At 42.4% G+C, this 21,045-nt stretch overlaps 1 protein-coding gene across 1 annotated transcript in view; it reads right to left on the reverse strand.

Annotated features, from left to right (window-relative positions):
- The window catches only part of LOC144605219 (uncharacterized), a 38,431-nt gene extending 22,383 nt beyond the window's left edge, over positions 1-16,048 (reverse strand). Inside the window, exons 1-4 of the mRNA XM_078420318.1 lie at positions 15,934-16,048; positions 7,230-7,341; positions 4,256-4,349; positions 3,093-3,147 (exon numbers count right to left, since the gene is read on the reverse strand). Coding sequence (XP_078276444.1) covers positions 3,093-3,147; positions 4,256-4,349; positions 7,230-7,341; positions 15,934-16,048 — 376 coding nt within the window. The remainder of the gene's footprint in view (positions 1-3,092; positions 3,148-4,255; positions 4,350-7,229; positions 7,342-15,933) is intronic.
- Between the last annotated feature and the right edge of the window lie 4,997 nt (positions 16,049-21,045).

Genomic DNA, 21,045 nt, shown 5'->3' on the forward strand with positions numbered 1-21,045 from the left:
AAACTTTTTTGGAAGATAGATTGGAATTGCTTGAAATAAGTATAGTAGCTGTAGGAGAAAGATCATCTTTATAGCATTACTACGACCAACTAATGATATAGGAAGTGTTTTCCAAAATTGGATATTTCTATGTAATTTAGTGAGTAAAGGAGGAAAATTTAATTTAAATAAAGAAGTATATTTCCTAGTCACGTAGATTCCAAGATATTTAAACTTTTCATAGGCAATTTTAAAAGGAAATTGTTGAAGTATGGCCGGATTATGCTCCATTATTGGCATAATTTCACTTTTGTACCAGTTAATTCTATAACCTGAAAATGAACCAAATTGAGTTATGAGATTTAATAAATTCGGAATGTTAATTTCTGGCTTTGTAATATATATTAATACATCATCCGCATATAAAGAAATTTTATTGGTTGTATGTTTAGTATTATAGCCATGAATATCTGAATTTGATCTAATACTCTCAGCAAGTGGTTCTATAATAAGGGCAAATAGAAGCGGTGATAGTGGACATCCTTGTCTACAACCCCTAGATAAATGAAATTTGGATGACAGCATTTGATTAGTTAATATTCTAGCTGTTGGGAATGTATATAAAAGTTTCACCCATGAACAAAAATTTTCACCTAATTGAAATTTTTCCATCACTGAGAAAAGATAGGGCCATTCTACTTGATCAAATGCTTTTTCAGCATCTAGCGAGATGATTGCTAAATCTTCGTTTAATAGTCTATTTGAATATATTATATTGAACAAGCGTCTCAAATTGAAAAATGAATATCGTTTGGCTATAAAGCCTGATTGATCGCGGTGTATCAATTTATCTATAACTAGACTTAATCTATGAGCTAAAATTTTCGCTAATATCTTCTGATCAGTATTTAAAAGAGCTATCGCCCTATACGAACCAGGGTCTTCAGAATCCTTATCTTTTTTAGGAATGAGGATTATTGTTGATTCAGTCAGAGTTTGCGGTAATCTCTGTTGTTTAAAGGCGTGACTATATACAGTTTGCAAACGTGGAGAGATCAAATCACTAAATTTTTTATAAAATTCATTATTTAAGCCATCAGGGCCAGGAGTCTTCCCATGTTTCATGGATTTAATGGTCTCTTCAACGTCTTTCATAGTTATTTCTGCGCCCAGTGAATTTCTATCACTCACATTCAAACCAGGAAGGTTACATTCCTGCAAAAAGTTTTGCATCTGCGCAGAGCTATCTGTTATTTTTGATGAATATAATGACTGATAAAATTGCAGAAATCTCTGATTAATATCCTTAGGTAATTTAAGCAAATCTCCGTTTTCTGATCTAATTTTATGAATTGTAGAATCATCTTCTAATTTGCGGAGTTGACGTGCTAGCAATTTCTGTGGTTTATCTCCAAATTCAAAATGTTTTTGTTTAGTATATTGAAAAAGCCTTAAAATATGAGCTGAGATAATATAATTTAACTTATATTTGAGAGCTGCAATTTTATTATGTATTTCAATAGAGGGAGCGATGGCATTTGTTATGTCTAACTGTTTTATCTGACTTTCTAGGTCATGTTGTTCAGCCCGCTTCTTCTTGTTTTGAGACGCTTGAAAGGCAATAATACATCCTCTCACAAACGCTTTAAATGTTTCCCAAAGCAGGGACGCAGGTGTTTCAGGGAGGTCATTTGCGTAAAAAAAAGTTTCAAATTGCGATTTAAGATAGTCATAACATGCTTTTTCATTTAAGATTTGCGGATTAAATCTCCAATTAGTCTGTTTCCCCGTTACTCCTTGGAGTTTTACCCTAAATGTTAAAGGGGCATGATCGGATATAATAATATTATGATATTTTGAATTATACGTATAAGGAATAAGTTTGGAGTCCACCAAGAAATAGTCAATTCTTGAGTAAGTTTTATGCACTGGTGAATAAAATGAATACTCTCGGCCTGAAGGATTTTCAATCCTCCAAACATCTTTTATATTTGCACTATTTATATAAGAGTTTAATAATTCACACGACTTGGATTTTGTTTTCCTTTGAGTTGACGATCTATCCAAATAAGGATCTAATGTACAATTTAAATCTCCTCCAATTATCAAGTTATATTGTCCAAATTCTGGAATGGTATTAAATATATATTTTTTAAATAACGGATTATCAAAATTTGGTGCATAGACATTCACCAATATCAATTTTGTACAATATAGTTCTCCCACTAATATAACATATCTACCTTCAGTGTCGACTATAGAGGAAGTATGTATAAATGGTATACCCTTACGAATTAAAATGGCAACACCTCTTGATTTAAAGGGAAACGATGAGTGAAATAATTTATCAATCCATTTGCCTTTTAGTCTATTATGTGCTACATTTTTGAGATGAGTTTCCTGAAGGAACATTATGTCTGCATCAATAGATTTTAAATGTGAAAGTACTTTACCTCTTTTAATTGGTTCATTAACACCCTTGACATTCCAACTACAAAATGTAATACCTTTACCCCCTGTTTTCCTAATAGAATCTTGCATCTTAACCGATAAATAGTCTATAATAAAGCAAATGGCCTGGCACCCGAACTACAACATTTTTCTTGAATGAAGGGTGGATGATCTTTTGTACTACGTAGAATGTCTCCCGGAAATATCTCCCAAAAGTATATAAATTCTGAAAAATGACATAATAATAAAAATTGAATCTAAAAAAAAAATCAATATATAAAAGGTTAAAAGAGTGCAGGAAAAAAGAAGAAACAACTAAAACTACAACTACAATTAGTGCAGTTAGTGTTAGCCACCCTAAGGTGGCAAAAAACCTAAGGACTTCCGTTAAAAAAAATAATACTAGCTCCATTCTTTTTTCAGGATAATTGCATACCTTGCAGTAATTTCGTGCACCGATTTTGTCCCTCAATCAGTTTATTTTTTGCAACTTGTCCATCTAATGCATACCAATTTAAGATGTAGAATTTGACTTTGCACTCTTTTAACAATTATTACCTAACGTGGGGCCCACAATGGCTGTAATTTGATTAGAGTGATGTGATGCACGGGGAGAGATCTCCTCCACTGATATCTGCAATACAAAGATGGTGTGGATGTACCTCTAATCTGTTCCAGTGCTTGGAAATGCGGGTAGAGGTGTAGTGTAGCCTTGCCCTGTGAAGTAATTAAACAAAGTGATTAGAAGCGTTTAAATTAACTGCCTCCCCGAGCCATGAATTAATTAAAGTTTTCGCATTGGACCAATAGTCCAATATTCGTTAAAGCACCAATGTGCACTGATAAAAAGCAAATGTAAATCACTGTTCGCTGCAGTATTTACTCAACCGAATCAGTGATTTTTGGAGTAACACTGTACGATATCACATGCTTTGCCCCCTTTACTCCTACCAATTTCATGCCCACCATTCGCAGTCCACTGTACTCCCAATTCCTGTCAACTCTCTCCAGATCCTATTATTACACAAATGACAATTTCATCCTGGCCTATTAACCAAAACACTGCGCAGACCGCGTGAACGTGCAAGCCCCACACAGACTGCTTCATAAGTAGTTGTGGAGAAATAACTATTGGTGACGCCTCTGTGCTTCCCTGAGAAGATATTGTTAAGAATGAAATTTATTTGCAATAAATTAATCTGCGCCTTGTTTCGAACTGTTGATCATCGATACCGAATGGTTACCGAATAGTGAAAGGCTTGGATAGGGTGGATGTGAAGAGGATGTTTCCACTAGTGGGAGAGTCTATCACTGGAGGATATTGCATCAGAATTAAAGGGTTTTTTAAGAAGGAGATGAGGTGGAATTTCTTTTGTCAGAGGGTGGTGAATCTGTGGAATTATTTGCCACAGAAGGCAGTGGAGGCCAAGTCAATGTAAAGATGGATAGATTCTTGATTATTTCGGGTGTCAGCGGTTATGGGGGGAATGCAGTAAAATAGGGTTAGGAGGGAGATTCATATCAGCTATGATTGAATGGCGGAGTCGACTTAATGGGCCGAATGGCTACTTCGGCTCCTATCACATAACCTTATGACCTTATGACATTATGACCTTATGATGTTATGACCTTTTACTGGCAAATCCATGAGTGTCAATGGCAGGCGAAAAACTTTCATAGTTCGGGTCACCATTCTCAGAATTAACCTTAGCTAATTTCTTAGACTGTTCGGCCTTCAACAGGATCCGAGTGGAATTCGCAGTTCTTCATCAGTCGGGGATGCAGTGCAAGATAGAACTCAAATGCAGTCCGTGGAATTACTTACCGTGAGCGATTCCCTTTTCTTGCCGCTGGTGATAAAAGTGAATCCTTGTGTTTCTGTGGCAACACCTGTTTTCTGTATGTGTTCTTCAATGTACCTGCAAAACGATGAGAAGTGTTTGGTGAAACTCATGGAGTCATACAAAACAGTCACCATAGGCAGAACTTGTCCATGCCGATCATTTGCTTGCAATTGGCCAATATCTCTCGGGACATTTCCTATCCATATATTGTACCTGTACAAATAACATTTGTAAAGTTCAATCGCACCAATGTCAGTGATGGTAATAGATAACATCAGGAAAACCTAAGGGTGAACAATCACATATCCCTCTAAACAGTAACTGAGTTTTGTTTAGTTTAGTTCAGGTGGGACTATTGTAGATGGGACACGTTGGTTGGTGTGGGCAAGTTGGGCCGATGGCCCTGTTTCCACTCTGTATGACTCTATGTCTTGATGACTATTACATAGAAAAGAACAGCACAGAAACCATCCAATCAGCCCATAGTGTCCATGCCGAACACAATGCAGAGACAAATTAATTTTATCTACGCATGATTCATACTGCTCCATTCCCAACATATCTACGTGACTCTTAAACGGTACCTCGTAAAAGTGCATGGAATAAAACACAAAATATTAGCGCAAAAAAACACAATCGGAAAAAACATCTGAGTGGTACAAGAGGAGATTCGTAGTGTTCTGTTACTGAGGTCAGATTAGGATAATACAAAAAATAACATAAAATACTGGAGTAACCTGCGAAACAGACAGCCTTTTAAAAGCCTCTTTGGCAGTGCATTCCAGGCACCCTCCACTCTCTGGGGAAACCTGCAGGGCACATCATCTTCAAAGTTTCCCCCTCTCGTCTTAATCCCCCTCTCCTGGTCCTTTGACAGTTCTACCCTCAGAAAAGGTTTCTGATGGTCTATCTTATCTATGCAAAGCATAATTTTATATACTTCTATCATTGTTTCCTCTCAACCTTCTGAGTTCGGGAGAAAATAATCCAGGTTTGCCCCACCTCTTCTTATAGCACATACCCACTAATCCAGGCAGGATTCTGGTAAACCTCTGTACCTTCTCTGCATTCTTTATGTAATGGGGAGATCAAAACTCCACACAATACTTCAAATGTGGCCAAACCAAATTCATATAGAGCTGCATCATAACTTTCTGAAATCTAACATCCAAATATCTAAATCTTGCCATGTCATTTGCTGAATTAAAATCTTAACATAGCAGAAGACTGTTAAAACAAAATCTACCCATAATAACATTAAACACAGAACGAACGCCCTCCACCTCACTAGCTTACCAGTTTAACTCAAGCCTTTCATGATTGGATTACGATGACTATTTCTGTTCTAATGATTGGGCACCTATATCCTCCTATTCGTGCAGTTTTTTCTTTGACTTGATAGCCCACAAGCAAACAGTTTTCAATGTACCTTGATACATTGTCAAGCTGGAAAGGGTGCAGAGAAGGTTTACATGGATGTTGCAATGATTAGAGGGTCTGAGCTAGAGGCAGAGGCTGAGTAAACTGGGATTCTATTCCTTGGAGCGCAGGAGGCTGAGGGGTGATCTTCATAGTTCAATAGTTCAATAGTCCTTTATTGTCACGTGTACCCTGAGATACAGTTAAATTTGATTTTACCATACAGTCAAACCAAAAATAAGGAACAAGATACAAAATTACATAAAGTTTAAACATAAACAGCCACCACAGCACCATGTGAGAATCCCCAGGGTGCACAGCATTAGCAGAGACCCACAGCCATCAGTTCAATGTCCGGGCCACACGCACGCTCCTTCACCGTGATGTGACCAGATTTGTACCGACCGCTGTCACTTTCTCTGCAGTCCCTGTCCGCCCAAACAGTCAGAAAGCCGTCTGCACTCGCACCAGACTGCAGGACGCTCCCGTGGCACGACGTTCCCGCAAACACTGAGACCACCGCACACACGGCAATCCCTCCTAGTCCCCACCAGCAGCGGCAGCATCCATCTTGTTTTCGGTGACCTCGCACTCCTCACAGTGATGGAAAGCGAATAACTTTTAACTTCTTCCTCCTTTTCTCCTGCAATCGGGGCGATCAAAACATCCGCAGTCAGGGCAATCAAAACTCCCACAGTCAGTGATTGAAGCCCCTGCAATGGGGTGATCAAGGCTCCCGCAATTGGGGCGGTGTAAGCTCCTGTAGCTGGAGTTCCCGAAGTCGGTCCCTAACAAAGGGACCGCCAGCTCCACAATGTTAGGCCGCAGCGCGGACAGAGATACGATACGGAAAAAGTCGCATCTCCATCGAGAGATAAAAAAAAGTTTCCCCCACCCCCCCCCCACATAATACAAAAACTAAAGATTAACTAAAACATACAAATAAAACAGACTAAAAACAACAAAGAAGAAAGGGACAAGACAGGCTGTTGTCAAGGTTGCCTCTCACAGCGCCAACCGGTGATCTTAGAGAGGTGTATAAGACCATGAGAGGAATAGATTGTGTAAATGCACAGAGTTTCTCAGCCAGAGTGCGTGAATCGAGGACCAGAGAACATAGGTTTAAGGTGAAGGGGAAAAGATTAAATAGGAATCTGAGGGGTAACTTTTTCACACAAAGGATGGTGGATGTATGGAACAACTGCCATAGGAGATAGTTGAGGCAGGGACAATCCCGAATCATTTAAGAAGCAGTTAGACAGGCACATGGATAGGACAGGTTTGGACGTATATGGACCAAATGCTGGCAGGTGGGACTCATGCAACTGGGACCTGCGTGTGTAAGTTGGGCGGAAGGACATGTTTCCACACTGTGTCACTCAATGACTCTACGACACGTGACAATAATAAACCAAACTAAACTTATTTAGACGTAACTTTTGTAAACATCACATGATTTGCTCGAGAGGTTTCAGCCTATCAAGAAAGGAAACAGACATGTCCTTTTTGCTTTTCTAAATGAAAGCTCATTCTTACCAGTTGATGAAGGAACTCTTGCCTGACGAATGATTTCCCATCAGCATGACGGTGATCTTCTTCCTTGGAGCCAGGAGACTGAGTCCCAACCGGCTGGCGATGTGCACAATTCCTGTCAATAGCAGAAAGATATGATCATTTAATTTAATATCATCTTTAACAAAAGAAGATTGACTGATTCGTGCACAGTTATATTGTTAATTCCTCCATCTGCATCTCCATCAATATCTTTATCTTTTTGAAGAAAAGAAACCAATATACATATACATGAAATGTGATATATTAACAAAATGCTGACAACACTGGACAGTTCCACTAGCAACTATGGGGAGAAATATCAATAATAGTCTCATTGATTAGAACATTAGCTTTCTTTCTCTCTCCACAGATGCCACCAGACCTGCTCGACATTTGTCAATATTTTCCGATCTACTTCACACTTGTGAATCCATGACATTCATCACATGTCAAAACCCAATTTTCTGTCTCACTTCCATGTTACCGGTTCCATATGCATTCTCCAAATCTAAGTATCAATCTTTAAAAGCTGCCTTCCTCACCCACTAATTGTCTACGCTGTAAGGTTCATTCAAACTGACTCTGTCGGAAAATTCACTTGTAACTCCGATAAAGGGACATAATGTGCTGGAGTACCTTAGCAGGTCAAGCAGCATCTCTGGAGAACATGGATATGTGATGTGTACGGTCAAGACCCTTCTTTAGTTGACTTTAGTTTATTATTGTCATCTGTACCGAGGTACAGTGAAAAGCTTTTGTTTGTGTGTTATGCAGTCAAAGAAAATACTATACGTGAATACAATCAAGCCGTACACAGTGCACAGATAAAGATAAAGTGCAAAGACTGATGCACTGTGATCTAACTCTCACTTCCTCACATTGCAAATTGCCTCCCACACTTTGCTCCTTGAACAACTATTCTATTTATTCTGAGTATATTGTTATTTACTCATTTAATTTGCTAATGTCTTCCGCCTAACACTCAGTCGAGAAATAGACAATTGACAATAGTCAATAAGTGCAGGAGTAGACTATTCGGCCCTTCGAGCCAGCACCACCATTCAATGTGGTCATGGCTGATCATTCTCACTCAGTACACCGTTTCTGCCTTCTCCCCATACCTCCTGACTCCGCTATCCTTAAGAGCTCTATCTAGCTCTCTCTTGAAAGCATTCAGAGAATTGGCCTCCACTGCCTTCTGAGGCAGAGAATTCCACAGATTTACAACTTTCTGACTGAAAAGGTTTTTCCTCATCTCCGTTCTAAATGGTCTACCCCTTATTCTTAAACTGTGGCCCCTAGTTCTGGACTCCCCCAACATTGGGAAAATGTTTCCTGCCTCTAACGTGTCCAACCCCTTAATAATCTTATATGTTTCGATAAGATCCCCTCTCATCCTTCTAAATTCCACTGTATACAAGCCTAGTCGCTCCAGTCTTTCAACATATGACAGTCCCGCCATTCCGGAATTAACCTAGTAAACCTACGCTGTACGCCCACAATAGCAAGAATATCGTTCCTCAGATTTTGAGACCAAAACTGCACACAGTACTCCAGGTGCGGTCTCACTAGGGCCCTGTACAACTGCAGAAGGACCTCTTTGCTCCTATACTCAACTCCTCATGTTATGAAGGCCAACATTCCATTGGCTTTCTTCATTGCCTGCTGTACTTGCATGCTTCCTTTCAGTGACTGATGCACTAGGACACCCAGATCTCATTGTACGTCCCCTTTTCCCAACTTGACACCATTCAGATAATAATCTACCTTACTATTCTTACCACCAAAGTGGATAACCTCACACTTATCCACATTAAACTGCATCTGCCATGCATCCGCCCACTCACACAACCTGTCCAAATCACTCTGCAACCTCATAGCATCTTCCTCACAGTTCACACTGCTTTGGTGTGTACCAGCTTTGTATCATCTGCAAATTTCCTAATAGCACTTTTCATCCAAGTCATTAATGTATATTGTAAATAGCTGCGGTCCCAGCACCGAGCCTTGCGGTACCCCACTGGTCACTACCTGCCATTCTGAAAGGGACCCATTTATCCCCACTCTTTGCTTTCTGTCTGACAACCAATTTTCTATCTATGTCAGTACCCTACCCCCAATACCATGTGCTCTAATTTTACCTGCTAATCTCCTATGTGGGACCTTGTCACAGGCTTTCTGAAAATCAAGGTAGACTACATCCATTGGCTCTCCCCTTTTACATCCTAGTTACATCCTCAAAAAATTCCAGAAGATTAGTCAAGCATGATTTCCCATTCATAAATCTATGCTGACTCGGAACGATCCTGTTACTGCTATCCAAATGCTCCGTAATTTCATCTTTTATAATTGACTCCAGCATCTTCCCCACCAGTGATGTCAGACTAACTGGTCTATAATTTCCTGTTTTCTCTCTCCCTCCTTTCTTAAAAAGTGGGATAACATTAGCTACCCTCCAATCCCCAGGAACTGATCCTGAATCTATAGAACATTGGAAAATGATCACCAATGCGTCCATGATTTCTAGAGCCATCTCCTTAAGTACCCCAGGATGCAGACCATCAGGCTCTGGGTATTTATCAGCCTTCAGTCCCATCAGTCTACCCAACACCATTTCCTGCCTAATGTGAATTTTCTTCAGTTCCTCCATCACCCTAGGATCTCTGGCCACTAGAACATCTGGGAGATTGTTTGTATCTTCCTTAGTGAAGGCAGATCCAAAGTACCGGTTCAACTCGTCTGCCATTTCCTTGTTCCCCATAATAAATTTTCCTGCTTCTGTCTTCAAGGGACCCACATTTGCCTTCACTATTTTTTTCCTCTTCACATACCTAAAAAAGCTTTTACAATCCTCCTTTATATTATTGGCTAGCTTACCCTCATACCTCATCTTTTCTCCCAGTATTGACTTAGTTATCTTCTGTTGTTCTTTAAAAGTGTCCCAATTCTCTGGCTTCCCACTCTTCTTTGCTATATTATACTTCTCTTTTATTTTTATGCTGTCCTTGACTTCCCTTGTCAGCCACGGGTGCCTCTTATTCCCCTTAGAATCTTTCCTCCTCTTTGGGATAAATTGATCCTGCAACTTCTGCATTATTCCCAGGAATACCTGCCATTGCTGTTTCACCGTCTTCCCTGCTAGGGCCTCCTTCCAGTCAAATCTGGCCAGCTCCTGCCTCAAGCCTCTGTAATCCCCTTTGCTCTACTGTAATACTGACACTTCCGATTTTCCCTTCTCCCTCTCAATTTTTAGAGTAAAACATCATATTATGATCACTGCCACCTAATGGCTCTTTTACCACGAGTTCCCTTATCAGATCAGGTTTATTACACAACACTAAATCCAGAATTGCCTTCTCCCTGGTAGGCTCCAGTACAAGCTGTTCTAAGAATCCATCTCGGAGGCACTCCACAAACTCCCTATCCTGGGGTCCAGTACCAACCTGATTTTCCTAATCTACCTGCATGTTGAAATCTCCCATAACCACCATAGCATTACATTTGTGACATGCCAATTTTAGCTCTTGATTCAACTTGCACCCTCTGTCGAGGCTACTGTTTGGGGGCCTGTAGATAACTCCCATTAGGGTCTTTTTAACCTTACAATTCCTCATTTCTATCTATACTGATTCTACATCTCCTGATTCTATGTCAACCCTTGGAAGGTAGTGAATTTCATTCCTTACCAACAGAGCGACCCCATCCCCTCTGCCCACCTGTCTGTCTTTTCTATACGTTGGGTACCCCTGAATATTCAGTTCCCAGCCCTGGTCCTCTTGTAGCCATGTCTCTGCAATTCCCACAACATCATACTTGCCAATGACTAACCGAGCCTCAAGCTCATCCACTTTATTTTGTTATACTTCGAGCATTTAAATACAACACTTTAACTTTGGTATTCACCTCCCCTCTCAAACAGACCATCCTCAAGTCACGCCTGCCACCATTGGCCCTGACCTTACTCTCTTATCCCATCGAGAACTTTCCTTCCTATTTATTCGAGAGTCTTTTGCAATTTGTCCTGTATTCGCTTCCCCTTTAACTCCATCTTCATATTCTCAATTTGTCAACCCCTCCCCCCACTAATTAGTTTAAACCCACACGTGTAGCACTAGCAAACCTGCCTGCCAGAATGTTGGTCCTCCTGCTGTTAAGGTGTAACCCGTCCCTTTTGTACAGGTCACCCCTACCCCAGAAGAGATCCCAGTGGTCTAGAAATCTAAATCCCTGCTCCCTGCACCAGCCCTTCAGCCATACATTCATTTCCCCGATCTCTCTGTTCTTGCCCTTCCTAGCACGAGGTACAGGTAGCAATCCAGAGATAACCACCCTCGACGTCCTACTTCTCAGTCTTCTTCCGAACTCTCTAAACTCACGTTGCAGTACCTCCTTCCTCTTCCTCCGACGTTGTTCGTGCCCACATGCACAACTACTTCTGGTTGATCACCTTCCCTCGCTAGGATGTTCTGAAGCCGGTCCGTGATGTCTTGAAACCTGGCACCAGGGAGGCAACAGACCATCCTCAAGTCACGCATGCCACCACAGAATCTACTGTCCGTACCTCAGACAATGGAGTCACCCACTACAATGGCTCTTCCTGACTTTGGTCTCCCCGGTCGAGTCTCCTTGCCTGGAGAGAGCTGGATAGAGCTCTTAAGAATAGCGGAGTCAGGGGGTATGGGGAGAAGGCAGGAACGGGGTACTGATTGAGAATGATCAGCCATGATCACATTGAATGGCGGTGCTGGTTCGAAGGGCCGAATGGCCTCCTCCTGCACCTATTGTCTATTAGAGCCACCAACCTGTCCGCCGCTTGGACTGGAAGCGTCTTCTGCCCCGACAGCTCCCAAGAGGGTGTACCTGTTTGCAATAGGCACAGCCACTGGGGTCTCCTGTAGTTCACGTTCACTCCCCTTTGAAACGGTCTCCCACCTTTGCTCGACCTGGACCCTTGGCGTGACAGCCTCACAGTTGGTCCTGTCCAGGAAACTCTCGCATTCCCGGATGGCTTTGAGGTCATCCAGCTGCTTTTCCAACTCCACCACATGTCCATTCAGGAGCTGCACCCGGACACAGTTCTTGCAGGTGTAGCTCCCAGAAGCTCCAGCTGAGTCCCTACCTTCCCACATCCTCCAGTAAACACACTGCACCAACTTGTCCTCCATTACTTTAGTGTCAAAGAACAAATCGGGCTTAAAAACAAACGTATCCTCCTCACCTCAGCCTCCCCGCAGCCAAAGACTCGCACTTTTCTCACAGGGCACTTCCCTCGACAGGTCCGCACCCCTTGTGCAAGCCGTGTTTATATCAGTCACTAAATTGACTAATTTACCAGACTTCTAATTTAATTGATCAGCCAATCCCTCACTATCCTGCCTACCTCTGACTAGCTGGGAGGTACGCGCTTCACTGAATGACTGCAAGCGTCCCTTTGGCGCTCTTTTTCAAACTGACTTTTACCTGCAATTCACACTTACTTACTTTCAACCAATGGTTGTCCTTGCTGCTATTGCTGCTCTCCCGACCTTTACTGAATGACTGCTCGCGTCCCTTTGGCGCTCTTTTTTAAACGGACTTTTACCTGCAATTCACACTTACTTACTTTCAGCCGACGGTCGTCCTTGCTGCTACTGCTGCTCTCCCAACCTTTATTAAATCAAACGTTAATATCTTCCTTCTGGAAATTTCACTCCGATTCCTTTGGGTAATCCATTCAATTACTCCGAGAATGGAACTCCCTTTTCTTCCCATCTTGACACCACTTCAATTACCTTACTCTGTAAATTTTGTAAATCCATGTTGAATATTTTATTCCCATTTTGGCTCTGGGAATATCACTTCCATTCCCTTACTCTAAGAGTGCTGCATGGATTCAGTCTGAGAATGTCACTCAAATTCATTGCTGAGAATCTCATTGCCACCATTTGCATTCTCTATTCTATGAACCTTACTTCCAATTGCTCTGTGAGCATATAAATTCCATTTATTCATTTCCTATGAGTTGTTCACTATATATATTATCGCATTTGTCTTGAAAGATCAATTTCAAGCCCCCACAAATCATTCTCTGACGGGAAATGCATCACTCCCATTGCCTCGCCTTTGAATCATGCACCCCTTATTCCTTCTGAGGGCAAGAGCTTTCCTGTTGTCACTATCTCACTCAGAGAATTACATTTGTATCTCCTTACAATGTAAATCGGCAATCCATTTCAGCGTTAAAAAGTTCACTCCCATTCTTTCACGCTGTGAATCTCATTTGCATCACAATACTCTGTAAATTTCACTTTCTCTGATACTGAGAATAACAGTATCATACTGCATTTCCATTCACTCCCTCGGATAGTCTTGTGTCCACACCATTACATTGAGTGCCCCACGTTTATTTTCCTTTACTGAACAATTTCCTACTTTTGTTATTTCCACTTACCTTCCTGCACTGAGAATATCACTCCTAATTCATTACTTAGAGAATGTCACACTGATTCTATCACCCCAAGAATCCCATTTGATACAGTCAGGATCGAACCCGGGTTTCCTGCGCTAAAAGGCAGCAACTCTACCGATGCACCAGTATCCACCACCAATCCTTCACTCAGAATCGCACTTATTTCTTTACAGCAAGGATATCACGACTTTCCCATCATTGAAAAACACTCTCAGTTTCCTCACTGTGTGGTCCTGCATCCCTTCATACTGAGTTTCTTGTTGCCATAAGATTTAATTTGAATCTGAGGGACAACTTTTACACAGAGGATGGTGGGTATATGGAGTTACCTGCTGGAAGAGGTAGCTGAACAGACACTATGATAATATGTTAAAGTTATTTGGAAGAGGTACTTGTTTAGGAAAGGTTTAGAGGAATATTGGCGAAACACAGGGAAGTGAGATTAGTATATATGGTACACCTTGGCCCGGCCTGGGCAAAGTGGGCCAAAGGCACTATTCTATGCTGTGTGACTCAATCTCCATCTTGTACTCCTTCTCGTCCTCGTCCGTGATTTAGCCCATCACAATGGTGTCATCTGCAAACGTAAAAGGGGGTAGAGGCGATTTTGGCTGGACAGTCGTGAGTTCATAGGGAGTCTTGGTATTTTACCTGTCACTAAGTAAGGTGCTTCACATAACCCATATTGATTCATTCCCTGCATATCCAATATGCCTATCCAAAAGTATTTTACCTGTAAGGTGCTTCAAACACTATTCCCGGCAGCACGTTCCAGCCACTCAGCACTCTGTTTAAACACCTTGCCCCGCACATCCCTTTTAAACTATGTCCCTCTCACCTTAAATCTAACATTTGCCTTCTTCACTCTGTAAATATTATTCCGAGTCCGCTGTAAATCTCATTCTTAACAGCGTTACAGTGCCAGAGACCCGGGTTCGATTCTGACTACGGGTGCTGTCATACGGAGTTTATGCGTTCTCCCTGTAACCCCATGGATTTTCTCTGGGTGCTCCAGTTTCCTGCCACATTCCAAAGACGTACAGCTTTGTAGGTTAATTGGCTTCTAAAAATTGTAAATTGTCCCTATTGGGCACGGAGTGATTGCTGGTAGGTGTGGACTCGGTGGGCCGAAGGGCCTGTATCTCAAAAGCAAAATAAAGCTAAAGATAAAACAAGAATTTCACCAGTATTCCCTCTCAATTAGAATGCGATTTTCACTATGCAACCATGACTCTAATTCCCATTTGCCCTTTCTGATGAATTCGTGCTCATTCCGTAATTATGAGCTGTACATCCATTCCCTGAATCAAAGCTCGCTCCCATTACCCTTCAGTAGTTCGCATTACACTTCGCCTAAATTGTAAATATCTCACTGTTCCCGAACTGTGATCATTATATTCTCTAACTTGCCTAAAGTAGCTTGCTTTGCCCGATTTAGAGAATCTCCAGCATTCCCAGTCATTAAAGCTCACTCGTAATAATTTGCTCTAGCTCAACTCGATACCCCAAATTTGACCATCTCATCCCAATTCTCTCTATCTCCGAAAATCTCCCTATTATTACTGCACTTTGAAGCATTGAGATCCGAATGTGAACAGATTCACTCCCAGATCTTCAGTCTGAGAATCTCAGAATTGCTCAGTCTCAGATATTCACCCATATTTCCTCAATTAGAAACATAATGCAACTCCCCCACATTGCAAATCTTATTCTTATCCCATCTGTTTGGGAATCACTGTCCAATTTCCTCATTTAGAATCTTACTCCAATTTCCCCCATTGTGTAAACAATAGCACTGTTCTCGATCTCTGTAAATATTATTCCCAACGACCTTCTTTGTTGCCTAGCTGTGCCTAGATCATAGGATGTGAGTGAGGAATGATAGTGGGAGAGGGGTGGGTGGCCGCTTGCATATCTAAGAGAACACAACAAAATACCTGAATGTTCCACAAGGATCAACTTTACATTGGTAATATGCATGAGAAGCGGTTTTGTTCAGATGAGAGGGAAGAAAAGAGAGAGATAGAGATAAAGAGAGCACAAGGCAGACAGTTCAACAAAATGGAAATGTACAAAATTAAATCAGTGCCGCATCCAACATGTTGAAACCCGAGAGCCACGTGACAGATAATGCAAAAATAGAGCTGTTGATCACTCATGTTCACACAGGCCCACTTTGGAAGGACTGCACTACGAGCTATAAATATATTTATTTTATTTTGTCACCAAGGTACTTACCGCACTCAGAGTCCATATACAGCAAGTGACATTGCCTCAGGATCATCTCATTAATGGAGAGAGACATATTTTCCAAAGTGTTTGAACACATTCGCAGGTTCAGACTTCCTGACATTGTCAAGGGTTGGAGTACCGCAACCTGCCTCGGATAGCTGACTTGTCCGTGAAAGGTAGCAGGCGGAGTTACATGTTCACATGTGAGTGACTGCGTAGGTTGGAAATGTTTTCCCTTGAGCAAAGTCAAGGCTGAGCATGTTCATAAGTTCATGAGTCACAGGAACAGAATTAGGTCATTCGGCCCATCAAGAATACTACGTCATTCAATAGTGGCTGATCTACCTTTCCCTCTCAACCCCAATACTCCTGCCTTCTTCCTATAACCCTTGACACCCTTACTAATACACCCTTACCAATCGCGAATCTGTCAATCTCCGTCTTAAAAATGTTCAAGAACTTGGCCTCCACAGCCGTCTATGGCCATGAATTCCACAGCTCCACTGACTGAAGAAATTCCTCCTCATCTCCTTTCTAAAGGCACATCCTTTATTCTAAGACAATGCCCTGGACCTAGAATTTCCCACATCCGCTGCACATTCACTCTATCAAGGCCTTACACTATTCGGTAAGATTCAATGAGGTCCCCTCTCATCCCCTTATAAACTAGCGAGTACAGACACACTGCCATCAAATGCTCATCATACATTAACCCAATCATCCCTGAGATCATTCTCCTAAACCTCCTGTGGACCCTTTCCAATGCCAGCACATCTTTCCTCAGATATGGGGCCAAAAACTGCTCACAGTACTCCAAAAGCGGTCTGACCAGTGACTTATAAAGCTTAAGCATTACTTCCCGGTTTTTATATTCTAGCCCTCTCGGAATAAATGCTAAAATCGCATTTGCCTTCCTCTCTACCGATTCAACTTGTAAATTGAATTTTTGGGAACCTGCACAAACACTCCCGAGTCCCTTTGCACCTCAGAATTTTATATCCTCTCGCCATTTAGAAAATAGTCGATGTCTTTATCTGTATACTAAAACTGTTGTATGTTTGTTTGTTTGTTCCTGAACTACAGGCAAAACGGTACACGATAGCACAACAATTTTAGGCCCACCTTACTCAGCGTTGTCCCTTTGGTGCTAATGGAGAGTTTCATTGAAATCAGTGTTATAGTTTTAAAGTTATTCACATTTTAAAGTTTAAATCTATCTCCTAGGGAGGGGGAGGGGGGAGGGGGGACAAGGAGGGTTGAGGGGGTGGAGTTGTGTGGGGAGGGGAAAGGGGGAGGGGAAGGGGAAGCGAGGGGAGTGGGAGGGGGAGGGGTTGGAGGGAAGGGGAGGGGGGAGGAGTGAGGGGGAGGGGAAGAGGGAGGTAGGGGGGAAGGTGGGATGGAGGGGGAGGGAGGGAGAGGAGGGGCAAGGAGGGGGAGGAGTGGATGGGGAGGAGGGGGGGAAGGGCGAGGGGGTGGAGAGGGTGCTGCACCAATGCAGGAGAGGTTTGGGCCCAACAGGTCCACTTGATCTAGTTCCTACCAAAATCCACCGGGTGGTGCCAGGCAATGGCAGCCTCGCCAACCATCTGTCTCATCCTTTTCATTCCTCGTTGTTTTTAGTATGTTGTTGATTGTATGTTTACTTTTTTAACTTTTTTTAATCTCTTTCCTCGACGGAGATGCAATTTATTTCCATATCGTATCTCCATTCGTGATACGGCCTAACATTGAGGAGCTGGTGGTCTGTTGCTGGGGATCGACTTTGGGGGCTCTAACCATGGGAGCCTGCGGACAACATCTTGGAGCTGGCGATCCCTTGGTTAGTGACCGACTTCGGGAGGTCCAACCGCAGGAGCTTTCATCACCCCGATCGCAGGAATTTCGATCGCCGGCTGCGGGAGCTTCGATCGCCCCAACTGCCGATGGTTCGACTGCTCCGTCCGCGGGATAATAAGGAGGAAAGAAGATAACACTTTATTGCTTTGCATCACAGTGAGGAATGTGGGGGAGCCACTGTGACAATAGACAATAGGTGCAGGAGGAGGCCATTCGGCCCTTCGAGCCAGCACCGCCATTCAATGTGATCATGGCTGATCATTCTCAATCAGTACCCCATTCCTGCCTTCTCCCCATACCCCTGACTCCGCTATCCTTAAGAGCTCTATCCAGCTCTCTCTTGAATGCATTCAGAGAATTGGCCTCCACTGCCTTCTGAGGCAGAGAATTCCACAGATTCACAACTCTCTGACTGAAAAAGTTTTTCCTCATCTCAGTTCTAAATGGCCTTCCCCTTATTCTTAAACTGTGGCCCCTTGTTCTGGCCTCCCCCAACATTGGGAACATGTTTCCTGCCTCTAACGTGTCCAACCCCCTAATAATCTTATACGTTTCGATAAGATCTCCTCTCATCCTTCTAAATTCAAGTGTATACAAGCCTAGTCGCTCCTGTCTTTCAACATATGATAGTCCCGCCATTCCAGGAATTAACCTAGTAAACCTACGCTGCACGCCCTCAATAGCAAGAATATCCTTCCTCAAATTTGGAGACCAAAACTGCGCACAGTACTCCAGGTGCGGTTTCACTAGGGCCCTGTACAACTGCAGAAGGACCTCTTTGCTCCTATACTCGACTCCTCATGTTATGAAGGTCAACATTCCATTGGCTTTCTTCATTGCGTACTGTACCTGCATGCTTCCTTTCAGTGACTGATGCACTAGGACACCCAGATCTCGTTGTACGTCCCTTGTTCCTAACTTGACACCATTCAGATAATACTCTGCCTTCCTATTCTTACCATCAAAGTGGATAACCTCACACTTATCCACATTAAACTGCATCTGCCATGCATCCGCCCACTCACACAACCTGTCCAAGTCACCCTGCAACCTCATAGCATCTTCCTCACAGTTCACACTACCACCCAGCTTTGTATCATCTGCAAATTTGCTAATTTGCTGTGGTGGATGTTTATGTTAACTTCTATGTAGTTGTGTGCCTTGTTGCTTTTTCCTGGTATGACATAATGGTAAATCAAATTTCACTGTACCTTAAATGGTACATGTGACAATAAGGGACCATTGAACCATTGATTCCACACTTTGCTACCTACACAAAATGTTGGAGTAACTCAGCGGGTCAGGCAGCATCTCTGGAGAGAAGGGTGATGTTTTGGGTCAAGACACTTCTTCATCCTGAGCGTCAGGGGAGAGGGAGACATAGAGAAATGGAAGGGTAAGGTCTGAGATTTCTGCTTTCCGCAGAGAACATTCCCCCTACAACCCCCTGATTAACGCATCCCTCCCAAGATACCTTCCCCTGCAACTGCAAGAGATGCAACCCCTATCCCTGTTCCTCCTCCATCGACTCCATCCATGGACCCTGATAGTCTTTTCAAGTGAGGCAGGGGTTCCCTTACACCTCTCCAACCTCATCTACTGTATCCGCTGTTCCAGGTGTGGACTCCGATATATCGGTGAAACCAAGCACAGGCTCGGCGATCGTTTCGTTGGCCACCTCTGCTCAGTCCGCCTAGGCCAACGTGATCTCCCAATTGCTTTAGCCCCACTCATTCCCATACTAAACTTTCTGTCCTAGACCTCCTCCACTGTCAGAGTGAGGCCCAACGCAAATTGGAGGAACAGCCTCAGACTTCACTTGGGTAGCTTATAATCCAGTGGTATGAATATTGATTTCTCGAACTTCGTAACCCTTGATTTCCCTCTCTCTCCGTGCCTCCCCATCCTAGTTCTCCAACTAGTTTCACTGACCTCCTGATTAAATTTTAGTGGTTTGTGCCTCATTGTCACTTTTCCCTCAGCTAACAATGAACCATTTTCCATTTTCCTTGAACATTGTCCCCTTTTATCTGTGTTTTGACACCTTACCCTTCCATATCTCTATGTCTCCCTCTCTCCTGACTGTCAGTCTGAAGAAGGATCTCAACCCGAAACGTCACCCATTCCTTCTCTCCAGAGATGCTGCCTGCCCCGCTATTACTCCAGCATTTTGAATTTATCTTCAGTGTAAATCAGCATTTGCAGTTCCTTCCTACACCTTGACCAAACAGATTGCTTTCTCTGCAGCATTCAAGGCTCATGGGGAAACCTGATAGAAGTATATATAATTATTAGAGGTATAAATAAGGTAGATAGTCAGAACCTTCTTCACAAGGTGGAAATTTTAAAGACAAGATGACATAGCTTTAAGGTGACAGGGATAAAGTTTAAAAATGCGCAGGGCATTTTTTCTTTTTTCAATTAAGAGTAGTGGGTGCCTGGAATGCTCTGCCAGATTTGGTGGTGGAAGCAGATAAGGGCATTTAACAGACTTCTAGATAAACACGGATATGCAGCCGCTGGAAGGATATGAATTACATACAGACAGAAGAGATTAGTTTCATTCTGAATCATGTTTGGAATGGAAGTTGTGGGCTGTGGTCCCTGGGCTTTGCTGTTCGCTCTCTACAGTCAACACAGCTGTTTTGGGAAAGATCATGCCTGATCATGTTGATAGGGCAGGGCAGCTCATGTGCAGTAGTCTTTGGCAAACTGGGAGATTAATCTAATAAGCTTTGGCTTCTGCCTACACCATTTGTTTTGGTCAGGGAATATCATGTGTGATTATATTGTTTTATTTTTGATATAATGATTTCGTACTATTTAACCTTCACAACTGTATGGTCAATCTGTTGTATTGTATTGACTAGATAGATAGATAGGTAGGTAGGTAGGTAGATAGGTAGATAGGTAGGTAGGTAGATAGGTAGATAGGTAGATAGGTAGATAGGTAGATAGGTAGGTAGGTAGGTAGGTAGGTAGGTAGGTAGGTAGGTAGGTAGGTAGGTAGGTAGGTAGGTAGGTAGGTAGGTAGGTAGATAGGTAGATAGGTAGATAGATAGATAGGTAGATAGATAGATAGATAGATAGATAGATAGATAGATAGATAGATAGATAGATAGATAGATAGATAGATAGATAGATAGATAGATAGATAGATAGATAGATAGATAGATAGATAGATAGATAGATAGATAGATAGATAGATAGATAGATAGATAGATAGATAGATAGAGATAGAGAGAGAGAGAGAGAGAGAGAGAGAGAGAGAGAGAGAGAGAG

This window comes from Rhinoraja longicauda, chromosome 24, assembly GCF_053455715.1.
Source record: "Rhinoraja longicauda isolate Sanriku21f chromosome 24, sRhiLon1.1, whole genome shotgun sequence".
Lineage (NCBI taxonomy): Eukaryota > Metazoa > Chordata > Chondrichthyes > Rajiformes > Arhynchobatidae > Rhinoraja > Rhinoraja longicauda.